General features: G+C 45.5%; 1 protein-coding gene across 2 annotated transcripts in view; it reads left to right on the forward strand.

Annotated features, from left to right (window-relative positions):
* Pdgfra (platelet derived growth factor receptor alpha) overlaps positions 1 to 16,091 on the forward strand; it is a 47,078-nt gene that overhangs the window by 11,799 nt on the left and 19,188 nt on the right. For both annotated transcript variants that reach the window (XM_057772819.1, XM_057772820.1), the window contains exons 4-12: positions 3,884 to 4,144; positions 5,356 to 5,486; positions 6,894 to 7,065; positions 7,158 to 7,347; positions 9,951 to 10,066; positions 11,463 to 11,589; positions 13,524 to 13,717; positions 14,431 to 14,525; positions 14,897 to 15,029. In XM_057772819.1, the coding sequence (XP_057628802.1) occupies positions 3,884 to 4,144; positions 5,356 to 5,486; positions 6,894 to 7,065; positions 7,158 to 7,347; positions 9,951 to 10,066; positions 11,463 to 11,589; positions 13,524 to 13,717; positions 14,431 to 14,525; positions 14,897 to 15,029 (1,419 nt within the window). The remainder of the gene's footprint in view (positions 1 to 3,883; positions 4,145 to 5,355; positions 5,487 to 6,893; positions 7,066 to 7,157; positions 7,348 to 9,950; positions 10,067 to 11,462; positions 11,590 to 13,523; positions 13,718 to 14,430; positions 14,526 to 14,896; positions 15,030 to 16,091) is intronic.

Consider the following 16,091-nt stretch of genomic DNA (forward strand, 5'->3'; position numbering starts at 1 on the left):
CTTCATCCCTCCCTCCTCCTCTCTCTCCCGCTTTTTCTGTCCCCCCTCCCCTTTTTTTTCTCTATGAGCCAAAGGCAGACACTAGTGTCTCATATTCTCACGGTACCTTGTTCCTTCTCTCAGTGAGGCTGGACTAGGGTGGCAGCCAGCGAACCCAAGCTGTCCTCCTGTCTCCTCCTTCTGCAGGGCTGAGGGTGCGGATTTTTACATAAGTAGGGATTTGAACTCAGGTCCTTACACTTGCCCAGCAAATGCTCTTCCTCACTGAGCCATCTCCTTAGCACTATGCTTGTTTGTCTATCTGATTTTGGTTTTTGGAACTCTTGCTGTGTAGTTCTGACTGTCTTAGAATGCTATGTAGTCTAGGCTCGCCCCCGGTTCACAGCAACCCTTTGGCTTTTCTTTTTCTTCCTTTCTTTTTTTAAAGATAGGGTTTCCTATGTAGTCCAAACTGGCCCCGAATTATTGTCCTCTTGTCTCACCGCCTGAGTCTGAGTTATAGGCATGTGTGACCAAACTCAGCATTTTTGTTGTTGCTTTTGAGATGAGTTCTTGCTATGTTGTCCAGGATATCCTCAAACTGCCAGACTGAAACAATCCTCCCTCCTCAACCTCTCAACTGAGACTATCAAATTATAACCAGCAAAATACATAAAGTTAAATAAAGATCCTTTGCCCTTTCAAATCAAGACCAACCCATGGGAGGCTTGGAGAGGTGGCTCGGGTGTTGGGAGCACTCACTGCCGTTGCAGAGGACCTAGATTTGGTTCCTAGCATTCACAAGGCTGCTTTAATCTGTTCCTCCCATGCCAGGAGATCAGCGCCCTCTCCTGGCTGCCACCAGCACTGCACACATGTGATACCCCTATACACATGGAGCTAAAATACTCATGCACACAAATAAACAAGTGCCATTTTAAAAAAAAAAGAAAGATTCATCAAGTGGTGATAGTGCATGCTTTTAATCAATCCCAGTGCTTGGGAGGCAGAGGCAGACGAATCTCTGAGTTTGAGGCCAGCCTGGTCTACAGAGTGAGTTCCAGGACAGACAGAGCCACATACAGAGAAAGAAACCCTGTCTTGAAAAGCCCCTCCCCAAAGGAAAGATTCGTGCCTGGGGATATAAGTCAGTGGCAGAGGCCTCCTAGAATGTGGAAGGCTATGGATCCCTCCCAGAAAGAAGCATTTACTGTCAACATGTCAGAGTTTTCTTCATTTTGAAAATAATCTGTACTATGGCATGTTTTTTACTGGTATGGTGCCAAAAAAAATCAAGCCTAGTCATCTTATTTGGGTCAGTCAATGAAAAAAAAATGCCAGGCACCATGCCTAGCGCAGGAGACAAACTCAACAGGCAGACCTTGCCTTGGATACTTACAGTTCAGTAGGGTAGTTTCCAAACAGCAATTCAGTTTCAGATTTAACACAAATGTGCATTTGCTTTAGATGAGTTTTGTCATTAACATTTAGGGGAATTTCCATGCTGATGATAGGATCTTGTGTCTGCCGAGAAACAGATGCCAAGATGGAAGTTATGCAAGGATTTTATAAGGGGCAAGGCCTCGGAAAGGAGTGGGAGAGTCCTACATGGTCCCGCTTGACTCTACCAGGTGGCTAGGGACTACAGTGCTGGCAGGGTGGGCCTTCTTGCCCATGGACCTCAGTCACTGCTAGGAAGCCTTGCTGGGGAATGTGACCTTAGGTTAGGAGGCCACCGGGCTAGGCTTTAGACAGTTAAGTCTCTGTGGTTGGAGGGTGGTGATTTCTCCAAAACCCAGACTTAGCTGACAGCCTGAGGCAGGTGGATTTGTCTACCAAACACCTTGCCTTTGCTGGGAGCCTTTTCTGACCTATAACCATCAGTGTGTGTGTGTGTGTGTGTGTGTGTGTGTGTGTGTGATGCCTCTATGGACAACTGTTCAAAAAAGTTCCCTGGTGTTCCCTACATGTCATGCACATAGCCTTAGGGACATTCGTCTATCTATCTGAACTTGAACTCTTTGTTGGCAGGGTTCAAGAGTTTGGAACTCTGAACACAAATTGCAATGACGGGAATTTCAGTCCATTGCTGGGGAGTGGAAAGAGCTTTGGGATTACAGGCAGGCTGCCATATGCACCCTGCTTTCACTGCATGCACAGGGGTGCTGGACATCTGAATTCTGGTCCTCATGTTTGCCTGGCAAGCATTTACCTGCTAAGTTATCTCTCCAGCCCTGACATGTCTTTTCTAACAATGAAATTTTTTTTTTTTTGTGTGAAAAGAGCAGATATATATTTAGAATGTCACTTTAATGCCACACGTTAATGATGATGATGAAACGAATAATAATTTTAGTAATGGTAATACGAACACATAGGTATCTTTAGTGTTTTTTTGTTATTGTTGTTGTTTTGTTTGTTTTTTCAGTCCTGGAGGACTTTCTCCATGCTGTAAACAGAACGGACTGTGGGCTTGTTAAAAGTGGTTCCTGAGGTTTCAGTCTGCCTAAACTAGTCCGGATTTTTTTTCCAGTTCCCACCTCCAGTACAAACACTACCCGACAGGCTCCTGTGTTGTTCTCCCATGTGACATTCTCCTGGGAAGTTATAAAGCTGGGCAGCTGGTGCTTGACACTTTGTACTTCTTACCACAACGGCTAACTGGAGACTTTGCCAAGAAGGGCTCGGGCTGTGGAATTCCCCACACTGAAGATGAAGCCCAGCGTCTTTGGATGGCTAAGGGCATACTTTGCCCCACTCCCTGAATCCCACCCTACCCCATAGGGCTTTTTTTTTATTTCTTGAGAGATTATTTTTGACAGATATCTGTGCTACTTGTCAATGATACCAGTTATAGGCAGTATGGGTTTCTAAGAACAGTTCATCAGATAAGAAGTATGGCTGGACAAGGTAGCATGATGGAGGAAGGTCATTGGTTAAAAAATAAAGAAACTACCTTGGCCCATTTGATTGGCCAGCCTTTAGGTGGGTGGAGTAAACAGAACAGAATGCTGGGAGGAAGAGGAAGTGAACTCAGACTCGATAGCTCTCCTCTCTGGGGCAGATGCGATGAAGCTCCGACCCAGGATGGACGTAGGCTAGAATCTTCCCGGTAAGCGCACCTTGGGGTGCTACACACATTATTAGAAATGGGCTAGTCCAGGTGTGAGAGTTAGCCGAGAAGAGGCTAGATATAATGGGCCAAGCAGTGTTTAAAAGAATACAGTTTGTATGTTGTTACTTCGGGGCATAAGCTAGCCAGGCGACCAGGAGCTGGGGAGGCAGGAACACAGCCCGCAGCTCACACTACGGTAGCAGACACCTATAATCCGGCACTAGAAAAGCTGAGGCAGGAGGTTGGTGGGATCATGAGTGCAGGGTCAACAAGGCTACTCTGGGTCATTTAACATGTTCCAGTTCAGAATGGGAAACACAGCAGTACCTTATCTCAAACAAAACAAAACACAACAAGAATGCAAAATTACATATAAATAGATAAAAGAAACAAGGATTATAATCGGTCCCTTAATTTTCAAAAACTTGATTTGACTTTCTGGATGGTATTGCTAATTATCATTGTTGCTATTTAGTTGTTGTTGTTTGATTTTAAAGTTACCTTCAACTGGTCAAAATATCTAATGTTGGTGGCATGACTCTTAGATGTTTGTGCTGAGGTGGCATTCTTACCTAGCAAGGGTAATGCCAGGCTGGGGGTGTAATTCAGTGGCAGAGCGCTTGTCTAGCTTGTGTGAGCCTCTGAGTTGTTTCTCTAGCACCACCAACCCAATCAATAATAATAATAATAATCAACGATGATAATGCCATTGGGACGCCTTTTCTGTATATGTGTGTAGGAAAGAAATGATACTCTAACAGATTCTTCTTTCCCCCCTTACAATCGCAGACCCAGACATGGCCTTTGTGCCTCTAGGGATGACGGATTCTTTAGTCATCGTAGAAGAGGACGATTCTGCCGTCATCCCTTGTCGCACCACAGATCCGGAGACTCAAGTAACCTTGCACAACAATGGTAGGCAGGTGCCGGCCTCTTACGACAGCAGGCAGGGTTTCAACGGGACCTTCAGTGTGGGGCCATACATCTGTGAGGCCACCGTCAGAGGGAGGACGTTCAAGACCGGCGAATTCAACGTTTATGCTTTGAAAGGTACTTTCCCCTCTTTAAATGAGAGCAGCGGGCAAACGAGGCTTTTCAGTTTGATGGGTGTCACTGGCAGTGGAGACCTGGTTCCCGTTGAGGAATTTAAGACTCCTCTTTCACTACACAATGTGCCTGACCTCTGTAGCTATAATAATACAGGCTTAGAAGTCAGCACAGGCTGAACTTGCTTATACGTGTAAGTTTGCATACTCCATGGAAAATACCACAAGGAATTCTTTCTTGCATAAGCCTCTTACTATTTGATTCACATTCTTGACTACAGAGCCCAAAGAAATAAACATTCACCCCAGGGGGTTGGAGGTCTAGATTAATTTCAGTAACTTAAGAATGAAGTAATTGCAGTTTTGAAGGAAGACTGTAGTTAAAGGGGCAAACCTTCTTCCCTTTGATGTGAGGGACGAGTCAGACTGGCAAAGTCTATCGCACATTGGGGGCTGGAGTGGAAGATTTTAGGGAGGTCTTTACATAGACGTGGGGGGCAAAAACAAGAAAATGTCATAACCTTGTTTTGTGGTGGGCTTTGGGAGGTGCTAAGAATAACTGAGGGGCAGAATGGAGAAGTGGCAGGTCCAGAAGCAGAGGGCCTGAAGGAGCCGGAAGAGCACAGCCATCCCAGATGCCCAGGCATGTGCTACTCTGGTTAAAAGAGATTAATTTTTACTTTTTTTTGGGGGGGGGGGTTCTTTAAGACAGGGTTTCTCTGTAGCTTTGGTGCCTGTCCTGGAAACTAGCTCTTTTTTTTTTTTTTTTTTTTTTTTTTTTTTTCCGAGACAGGGTTTCTCTGTGGTTTTGGAGCCTGTCCTGGAACTAGCTCTTGTAGACCAGGCTGGTCTCGAACTCACAGAGATCCGCCTGCCTCTGCCTCCCGAGTCCTGGGATCTGGAAACTAGCTCTTATAGACCAGGTTGGCCTCGAACTCACAGAGATTTGTCTGCCTCTGCCTCCCGTGTGCTGGGATTAAAAGCTTGTGCCTCTACCGCCCAGCTTTTACTCAGGTTATTATTTTCTATTTCTCTATTATAACTACACCCCAAGTTAGATACGACTGAAAGGCAAGGCTTCCTAGATTTTCCAGCTTTTGTCTTGATCGCACTAGTTTACCCATGATGTTCCATCATTTTAAAGAAACCGAACTCAGCCACAGGTCTGCTCTGAGATCCTAACTATGCCGGATTTTCTTCGTCATTTCACTATAGCAACGTCAGAATTGAATCTGGAGATGGAAGCACGCCAAACCGTGTATAAGTCAGGGGAAACGATTGTGGTGACCTGCGCTGTCTTTAACAATGAGGTGGTTGACCTTCAGTGGACGTACCCTGGAGAAGTGGTAGGTGCCCCCGGGTACGGAGGGCATGGGGCCAACACAGCAGGACTGGAAATGTTTCTCACCAATGGGCACATTCCCCGAGCTTCTCCAGGGTTCAGCCTCCAACTGGACAGCAAGCACAGTTGACTCCAGGGCCTTTACTTTTTCTTAGTAGGGGAGACTTTGAGATGACCATAAAGGGCCAGGGTGTTTACAATGTACAGACTCCCCTTGAGAAGTCAGAAACAAATACGAATGTTCTGTGACTATAACACAGCAATTAAAATATTAGAAAAGCAAGAAATGCCTGGATTTAAAATATTTGCTCATGGTGGGGGTAGTCATGCATCTATATTGTCTTGACTCAGATGCCTTGGGGTTTTGAGGCTTCTGATAGTGTTGCTAGGCATTTGTGCTATTATGGTCTGTAGTCATCAATCTGGGCAACGCATACCAGAACATATTCCTTCCGTCTAGCTGGAGCTTTGCATAAAGTCTCATTTATTCTGATGGCTGCTGCGAGTATGTAAGAGCGGTGTATGAAGATATGGAACCCAACACAGAAATGGTGTTTATTACTGTGGATGGGAGCCTCACAGGGAACAAAATACTCGCATACAATTCTATATGGGAAACAAACCCATGTGTCAATTATATGTATCATACATGTATTTTTCTTTCCTCCCTTCTCTTGAGTTGTAAATTTCTGTACCTTGATCTTTTTGTACCTAGTCTGTTTTAGCCACACCCCAAGTGGATAATATAGTCAGTTTAATCAGATCATTGACTATCCTTCTATTTATTTATTTATTTTTCTTAAAAAGATGTAATGTTGGTGACTGAACCCAGAGTCTCATAGGTACTGAGCATGTGACTCATGGCTAAGCTACTGCCCCAGCCCTTTTTTTGTTTTGTTTTTTTCAAGACAGGGTTTCTCTGTAGCTTTGGAGCCTGTCCTGGAAACTAACTCTTATAGACCAGGCTGGTCGGAAACTCTGCCTCCTGAGTACTGGGATTAAAGGCGTGCGCCACCACCGCCCAGTTCTAGCCCGATTTTTTTTTTACATTTCTGCTTGTCTTTTGGTTTTCTGGGGCTTACTCTATAGTCCAGGCTGGCCTAGAACTTGCTACGTAGGTCAGGCTGGCTTCCGCCCTGGGGGAATAGTGCTGCTTCAATTTCCCACACACTGGATTAGAGCTATGATCTACCCACCACACCTCTTATATCATTTTAGAGCAAAATTGCCAAGTACAGCAAATCCTACATAACCCCTGCTCCCACTACACTTGCCCCCCCCCCCGGTTGCCAAGTCTCCCAGGGCGTGCACCTCACTCAGAACCCATGAGCCCACTTACATTCAGGAGTCATATTAGGGCTCATTCTGGAAGGAGCTTTCTAAACGTTAGTTTTCTTGTGTGCCACTGCAGAGAAACAAGGGTATCACCATGCTGGAGGAGATCAAACTCCCATCCATCAAACTGGTGTACACTTTGACGGTCCCCAAGGCCACGGTGAAAGACAGTGGAGATTACGAATGTGCTGCCCGGCAGGCCACCAAGGAGGTCAAAGAAATGAAGAAAGTCACCATTTCTGTCCACGGTACCATACTAGTTTCTCACATACCAGTCGCTCACTGTACTTGGGATCCATATGCAGTGGTTATTATGTAACGGGGACTCTTGCTTGTCCAGAGAAAGGTTTTGTGGAGATCAAGCCCACCTTCGGCCAGATGGAAACCGTCAACTTGCATCAGGTCAGAGAGTTCGTGGTGGAGGTGCAGGCCTACCCCACTCCCAGGATATCTTGGCTGAAGGACAACTCAACTCTGATTGAGAATCTCACCGAGATCACCACCGACGTGCAGAAGAGCCAGGAAACGAGGTAAAGGGAGCCTTCAAAGGTCGCTTCTGTCTTCTTAGAAAGAGGTTGGCGTGTGCCGGGGTACCCAGACTGAACGTCAGCCTGCCAGATCTAAGCTAAGACAGGCTCACAGTCCCATGTTAATCACGCTTCCGTCACACGTTAGTGATAGCATTGCGACCTGACGAACATACATAGATAAGGTAAAATGGAAAGGAAGGACTCAAAGGCTCTGCCCTCAGTGAAAAGCAGCATACTGGATCTAGTTAAAAGAGAAGGAAAAAGATGGGGAAGTGGGATTGCTTGAACTCCATAGAATCCTTGGTGGTCATCATATTTCAACAGACGTATGGACTGATTCCACTTGGGAGGGAATTTACATGCAAACCTACCTGTAACAAATGGCATTATTTGGAGTACATCCACCCCAATCCACGAGTTTACTGGAAATAAGAGCGGAGTCTAGCCAGGCGGTGGTGGAACACGCAGCACTCAGGAGGCAGAGGCAGGCGGATCTCTGTGAGTTCAAGACTGGTCTGGTCTGCAGAGCAAGTTCCAGGACAGGCTTCAAAGCTACACAGAGAAACCCTGTCAAAAAAAAAAAAAAAAAAAGGAGTCTGATTAAGTTTGAGTCATGGAGTCATTTGGGTCCTGGGTGATTGGCAGGTTCTGTCATCGCTTAAGCAGTGTTGCCTTCCCTTGCTCCCGATGCTGTCCATCTGCCCTGGGTCTCTTGTGTCTTTTGCATGCTAGGCAAGCCCTCTACCATCGGGGACCCCAATTTCTCTTCAGTTTTGAGTTATGAGGAGAATCCAGGAGCCAGAGGGCAAAACTTTGGTTTGTTTGAGACAGGGTCTCTAGCCAAAGCTTACCTTAAACTTTCAGCAATCTTCCTGTCTCACACCATCACCATCATTTATGCCTCAGCAATACTTGAGCATGCATGGGCAGCCTGTTTATGGCGGTTCTCCAGTTGTTCCTATCCCGGGCAGTCCTAGATGCTTGTGTTATTATCACAGCCTTTAGGGTTCTAGGTGTGAACCACTGCACCATTTAAAGTAGTTATGCTTCTGGCTGTTGTTGTTGTTATTATTATTATTATTAATATTTGTTTACCTGGGATAGGGTCTGGCTATGTAGTGATGCCTGGCCTCAAACTCATAGTGACCCTCATGCCCCAGCTTGCGAGTGCTGGGAGACAGGGTCACCCGGCACAGCTGACATTTCAGGTGCCTCTGAGCAGGACTCCCAGGCTGTGATAAAGAGCTTTGGCAAGAAGGCAGGCGTATCAGGGGGAGTGGCTTAGGAAGGCTGCTTGCTAATGTGATTGGAGAACCCTTCAGTCCTTGGTCTTTTCTTTCCTGGGTGGGTCAGGCAGCACAAGGTGAGTGGAGTTTCTGGCTTCTTGGAGTCTAAAGCCAGTGAACGCCCTGGCTTTCTTGCTAACCAAGTGTAGGCATGAATGGCCTGGACCATTTCGCTGTCCACAGTTGGGTGTGTGTGGGCAGCCTCTAGGGAAATCCAGTCCTGAAGCCAATCTTGTAGCGGCCAGAGAGAGAGCTAGCATAGCCTGCTTCTGTACAGGTTCTGCACTTGCCGGGTAGTTTGGAGCCCATGAGATGCTTTCCACATTTACACTTGATCTTAGCCAAAAGGCCGAGAAGTGATGCTTTCCACATTTAAATATTGTTGAATAAACTCGCAGCTCGAGTGCTCTGTGTGCACAATTACCACACACACACACGTTTGTTTTGGTTTTTGGTTTTTTCAAGACAGGATTTCTCTGTAGCTTTGAAGCTTGTCCTGGAACTAGCTCTTGTAGACCAGGCTGGCCTCGAACTCACAGAGGTCCTCCTATCTTTGCCTTCTGAGTGCTGAGATTAAAGGTGTGCGCCACCACCGCCTGGCTAATTATCATATTTTATACGTAAGAAAAGGGATGCATAGAAAGTCCAATAATTTCTAGATGTTTTTGTGTGTTTCATAATGACAGACAAATGTGAAAATACTGTATTCACACACACACACACACACACACACACGAATTCAGATGCAGGCAAAGCATACCTGTAAGTCAGAGGACAATTTGGGGAGTCCATTGTTGCCTTGTACCTTGTTGAAGCAGGGTCTCTTGCTGCTGTCACTGTGCTGAGTATTCCAGGCTAGCTATCCCGAGAGCTTTGGGGCAATTCTCCTGTCTCCTCCGATCTCACACGGAAGTGCTGGGGTTGTAGATGGGTATCTCTGCACCCGATCTTTTGACATAGGTTCTGGGGATTGAATTCATGCCATCAGGCTGGAGCAACAAGCAGTTTTTACCAACAGAGCCATCTTAAGTGTTTTCATTTAAAAAGGCCTTGTTTATTTTCATTTAGAAATGAGGTCTTGCCAGAATTGGTAGCTCCTGGAGATGGCTTATCTCAAAATACTTGGTTTTTTATTGGTTATGAATGAGCCTTTTGGTGTGTGGAAGCTAGATCAAGAATTCTAGAAAAGACACTGACATTAACAAGAAAAAAGAGACTTTTTTTCTCCCCAGAAATACAGTTTCTAAGACTGCAATTGCTTGAACAATTGGTGTTATTTGGCTACTGCTTTTTAAAATAAAGTTCTTTTTCCTTAAGATATCAAAGCAAATTAAAGTTGATCCGGGCTAAGGAAGAAGACAGCGGCCATTACACCATCATAGTTCAAAATGACGACGACGTGAAGAGTTACACGTTTGAGCTGTCAACTCTGGGTATGTAGAAGTCACATAAAGGTCACGCTTTTTCAGGGGCTGACTGTTCACCAAAAACATCTTGACTCTTCTCTTCATAGCTTGGAGAAAAGCAAGACCTGAGGGTGGCAGCGGGGACGGGACATGGCGCATGTCAGGGGCCATTTTGTCGTGCCTGCCAACGCAGGTCTGGTTTGAGCATTTCTAACCCAAAAGCTCCAAAATCTGAGACATTATTTTTTATCATGGAAGGAGGCAAGATAGGGGCTAAGTATGTAGCCCAGGCTAGCCCTGGAATAGCGCTACTCCTGCCTCAGCCTCCCCAGTGCTAAGATTCCAGGCATTTGCCTCCACATGGGGCTTAAAATCTGAAACGTTCTGAGTGTTTACCTGACGTCACAAGTGGGAAATCCTGACCGGACATCTTGTGACAGGTCAGAAAATATTCAGGCGTATAAAAATATTGTCAATAAAAAAATTATCACCTGGCTGTGTGTAAGCGGTGTATGGAGGTATAAATGAATTACATACTTAGACTGAGACCTTCCCTAAGACTTCTCATGAGGACCCAACTTCTGAAAATGTCTGGAATCGAAAACTCTTTTGGAGAAAAAAATTGTCCTGAGGAAAAATTTTAAATTGAAGTATGTATTATTTAGTTTAAATTTTTGTTTAGTTTAGTTTTTGATATTTATTTTAAAATATTTATTTAGTTTAAATTATTTACTTTAAATTCAAGTACGTAAAAGTAAATTAAAGATGTATATTTTCTAGCTTATTATTATTACTTGGTGATGGAACCCCATGTTTTAAAAAACAAGTCAAGGTGCTGGAGAGATTGCTCATAGGCAAAAAGAACTTGCTGCTCTTGCAGAGGACTGAGGTTGGGTCTCAGCACCCGCATGGTGGCTCACAACCACCTCTAACTCCAGTTCCAGGCGGTCCAATATCCTCTTTGTCCTCCATAGGCCCCAGACATGCATATAGTGTACGTACATACATTCTGGCCAAGCATTTGCCTGTCTCTAACTTATTTGACTACAAGTTGGCAAAAGGATCTTTAAAATCTAGTGATGTCCCATGAGTGCATTTGGGTGAAGTCTGCATGACTCGATGCTTCTGTCAAATTCATTAGTTATATCCTCAGTGCATAAATAGCTGGAGGGTCCTCCTCCCCTTCCCAGCTGAGGCACTTCTTCCTCCCCTCAGTTCAACCCTAAAACCATCGAGGCACAAAGCCCCCAGATGCTCACGCTGGAGTAGCTATTACCTGAGCGGGTCTGTTCAAGCTGCAGCGTTTCTTTCTGTCTTACCCAACGGGTAAGATTACCCTTCAGGATCATGTCTGAACTCATGGGAACATCTCTGTTCCAGGGGCAAGAATGTCGCAGCTCTGACTTCTCCCTTCCTCTTGCAGTTCCTGCCTCCATCCTGGAGCTTGTGGATGACCACCATGGTTCTGGTGGGGGACAGACTGTGAGGTGCACAGCGGAAGGGACACCCCTCCCGGACATCGAGTGGATGATCTGCAAGGATATTAAGAAGTATGGAAATCAGAGCTCCCTATTCGTGTGTGCTCAGAATGTTTCTTTCATGACATGAAGGACCTCAAGTGCATTTTAGTTCTTTGGTTGACCCCTTTTGTATTTGTGATTCCTCCTTGGCCCACAGCTTATATTACTTACAAACTATACCATAGGGTTCTGAAAGTAGATTCCATCTGTGTATATGTGTGTGTGTGCCTGTGCGTGCACACATATGCACACACACATGAATGTGTGTCTTCAGAGGGCCTTTAGTTTTCCCTTTTAATACCCTTTGTTAGTTCTCTCTTTTTAAAAATAGTTTATTTATTTTTCTTTTATGTGCATTGGTATTTTGCCTGCATTTATATCTGTGTGAGCATGTCAGATCTTTGAGTTACAGACAGTTGTGAGCTGCCATGTGAGTGCTGGGAATTGATCCCAGGTCCTCTGGAAGAACAGCCAGTGCTCCTAACCACGGAAACATCTCTGTAGTCCCCTATTTCTCTCTTAGAACTGTCTCGAATGTGAAGACCAGAAGAATTTTAAAAACTACCGCTATTCAGTGATTCTAATTGCACCAGCCTATATCTTTAGCTCGGTCTGATTAATGAGACAAGGTCTCACTATGCAGCCCAGTTTGACCTTGAACTCAACACCTTCTTGCTTTTCCCTCCCAAGGTTTGGGGTCACCGGTGTGCACTACCACCCCTGGTCAGCTCGCATTTCTGATTTGGTCAACTTGGTTTTAGTGGCTAGACTAGCATACAAACAGAAGTACGAGCAGTGGGTGCCGGGAACAGACTGTGGGTCCTCTATGAGGGAAGTATGAGCTCTTCAGTGCCGAGCTCTCTGTCCAGTCCTCCTCTGCCTTCTTATGTGGGCCCATGAACGGTGTGTTCACACTTAACCCCTTGGCAACTAGCTGTGTTCAGAATGCTTTCAGTTCACCTTTGTGGAAGGCTGAGGTTTTTGCTCCCACCTTACCTAGGGCTGTGGGGCGATCAGGGTGCTGGAATCTCTAGTTGAATAACTTAATCCAGAAGATCACTGCAGCCCTAGGGAACCCTTAGAAGCTCTCCCTGGGGCTGGTGATGAGAAGGGAGGTGTTTTTTTAAAATTGATTTTTATTGAGCTCTACATTTTTCTCTGCTCCCCTCCCTGCCTCTCCCCTCCACTTCAACCCTCTTCCAAGGTCCCCATACTCCCAATTTACTCAGGAGATCTTGTTTTTTCTTTTTACTTCCTATGTAGATTAGATCCTCGTTGTCTAGGTTCTCTGGAATTGTGATTTGTAGGCTGGTTTTCCTTGATTTATGTTTAAAAACCACTTATGAGTGAGTACATATGATAATTTTCTGTGTCTAAGTTAACCTCACTCAAAATGATGTTTTCTAGCTCTATCCATTTGCCTGCAAATTTCAAGATGTCACTATTTTTTTTCTGTTGTGTAATACTCCATTGTGTAAATGTACCACATTTTCCTCATCCCTTCATCCATGGGGGGCATTTAGGTTGTTTTCAGGTTCTGGCTATGACAAACAAAGCTGCTATGAACATAGTTGAGCACATGCCCTTGTGGTATGATTGAGCATCCTTTGGATATATACCCAGTCCAAAGGGACTGTACCAGCTTGCACTCCCACCAGCAATGCAGGAGTACTCAGGAGGGTGTTTTTGAATGAGCTGGGAATTGGGATTATTAAATGTTTTTGATGTTATTTTTAGAGTTTGCTCACAGGTTCAAGATTTCGGATTGTTATCTGAATTTATCTGCCCCTTCGCAAATTTAGTTATCTGTGCGACATTGCTCCTCTTGAGCAGGTGCAAATAAACTTTAAAGAAAACAAACCTGTTGGCCACCCCCAAATGTGTGCCACTCAGAAATGTGAAAGGATCCCTGGTCTTTGTGACCCATGGTAATCAGATCTCCACTTGTGCCATGTTCTCTCTAGATGCAATAATGACACTTCCTGGACAAGTTTGGCCAGCAATGTCTCAAACATCATCACAGAGTTCCACCGCCGAGGCAGGAGTACTGTGGAGGGGCGGGTGTCCTTTGCCAAAGTGGAAGAGACCATCGCAGTTCGATGCCTGGCAAAGAATGACCTTGGCACTGGGAACCGAGAGCTGAAGCTGGTGGCTCCCAGTGAGTTTCTCAGTAGGCAGGACAACTCCAGGTCACCAGCCAAGCCCTGTCTTTCTCAGGTGGGATGTGGAATCCCAGACAGGGGTCACATTAGTAATGAAGGTCCCAAGACAGACTTTCCGCCCTGTCTGCACCGAGGCCCAGTCTGGCTGGCAGGCCCTCTTATTTGCTTTGAGCTGCATTTGCAGGGGCTGTGGACATTTTTGTTTGTCAAATAACAGCATAGCTACTAAGCCTCTCTTTTGGTGTCGGGATGCAAAATGAAGAAGAACAATGTTTTTGTCTCTTAGAGCAGCGGAGTTGGGTTGAAGTCTTCCAAAGAAACAAATGAAGGAATGGAGCCCAAAGATAGAAACAAAAGGCACAATGCCATGGTTAAATCCACTTCCCCATGAAGCTTATGAGGTGGCTGTTTCTGCCAGTGAAGTCGCTCCCAATTCACCCGGTCTTCGTTGTCTCTATTCAAATTGTCCAAAAGGGGCTCCTTGGAGGATCTTTGGAAAAAGTGTTTTGTCCCAGGGAAGAATCACATTTCATTCAGGAGTACACAAGTTTGAGAGGTGGTATTGGCTGTCCCTAAAGGGAGCCATGGAGCCTGGGCACTTCTCTGCCAGCAGTAAGACAGTCCCAATCAGTCTCAACCCCTTCCTTTCTACTCTCTGTCCTCGAGTACCTGAGGAAATTCTCCACCGCATCTCTCTCTTGCCCCCCAGCCCTGCGTTCTGAGCTCACGGTGGCGGCAGCGGTGCTGGTGCTGTTAGTGATTGTCATCGTCTCTCTCATTGTCCTGGTTGTCATCTGGAAGCAGGTGAGTCTTCAGAGCCATTAGAACAGGAGCTGCTGCCTCTTTCAGTGTTTGGTTCGGTGAAGGCGCTTTTGGTAATTACATGTATGGTGGGCCGTGTTAGATACATGTGTGATGGGTGACTGTGTTAGATACATGTATGGGGGACACTGTGTTAGATACATGTGTGATGGACGACCATGTTACATGCATGTGTGGTAAACTATGTTAGATGTATGTATAGTGGGCAATGTTAGATACCTGTATGGTGGTGGTGGTAGGCACATGTGTGGGGAGCCATGCTCGACCTTCCTGGGTCCAGCCCTTTGGTTCTGCAGTGAGGCTTGGTGCCCCCAGACTGTTAACTCACCAGTTACCTGCCCTGGTCATTACAGAAGCCACGCTATGAGATCCGCTGGAGAGTCATTGAGTCTATCAGCCCCGACGGACATGAGTATATTTACGTGGATCCGATGCAGCTGCCTTACGACTCCAGATGGGAATTCCCAAGGGATGGGCTAGTGCTTGGTAAGTTCCTGTGAGGGCCACCTCCGGGGACCCCAGTGTCACCTACCTAGCTTTGCTGGTTGTAGGCCTAGGGAGATTAGGGACTTGAACCCTGCCTGGTAGGAAATTGGCTTACAGGCCTAGGTGTGGTGGCTCACTCTCTTCACCTCAGCTTTGGGGAGGCTGAAGAAGGAGGACTGTGAGTTCCAGGCTAGCCTGGGCTACATAGCCATCTTGAGTATGAGCTCATTAGGCCTGAGAAGCGGAAGTCAAGGTTGAAAGCTGTCGAGTCTACGTGATAAATAGTCAGATTCTATCCCCAGAACTGAAAAAGGGCGGAATTAACTGGGCACGGTAGTGTATACCCATAGTTATGTAGCTGGCTAGTACATACCTAGAGGGAGCTGGAGGCAGAAAACTCACGAGTTCAGAATCATCTGAGCTACATAGTGGGTTTCAAGTCAGCCTGGGCTACATGAGACCCACTATCAAAATATCAAAAGGAAAGAAACTCTTAATTGTGTCTTGGAATGATTTTGGCTTGGCAAAGATATCATGATGAAAAATTAAATGAATTTCTGTGACTAAAAAGGACTAGCTGAGAAGCGAGGTAACTCAGTGTGCTGTGCTCCATTCCAAGGAATCATAAGTTCTTCATATCGATACAATGTAGGATGTAAAAGTACTTGCTGCTGTCGTGGTTTATGACTGTAATCCCAGCGAGGCAGGAGGATTGCAAGTTCAAGGTCATCCTTAGCCACATAGTGAGTTTGAAACCAGCCTGAGCTACATGAGATCCTGTCTCAAAAACCAGAAACAACCCCCTCCTATCTACACACACACACACACACATACACACACACACACACACACATACACACACACACACACACACTTTAAAGCAAACATAAAAATCAAGACGGTTTGTCATACATTTCAAAGATTTCAGTCCTGGATTGGAACCAAAAAATGAAGAACCAAAGAGGTTTTTTTAATCATATTCTAGATGAATAAAAACCAGACCGAGGCAAAAGGAAGTTAGACCTACAGGTTATGTGACAATCAAGGGGCTCACCCAATTCA

The sequence above is a fragment of the Chionomys nivalis genome, chromosome 6 (genome assembly GCF_950005125.1).
Source record: "Chionomys nivalis chromosome 6, mChiNiv1.1, whole genome shotgun sequence".
Taxonomy (NCBI): Eukaryota; Metazoa; Chordata; class Mammalia; order Rodentia; family Cricetidae; genus Chionomys; species Chionomys nivalis.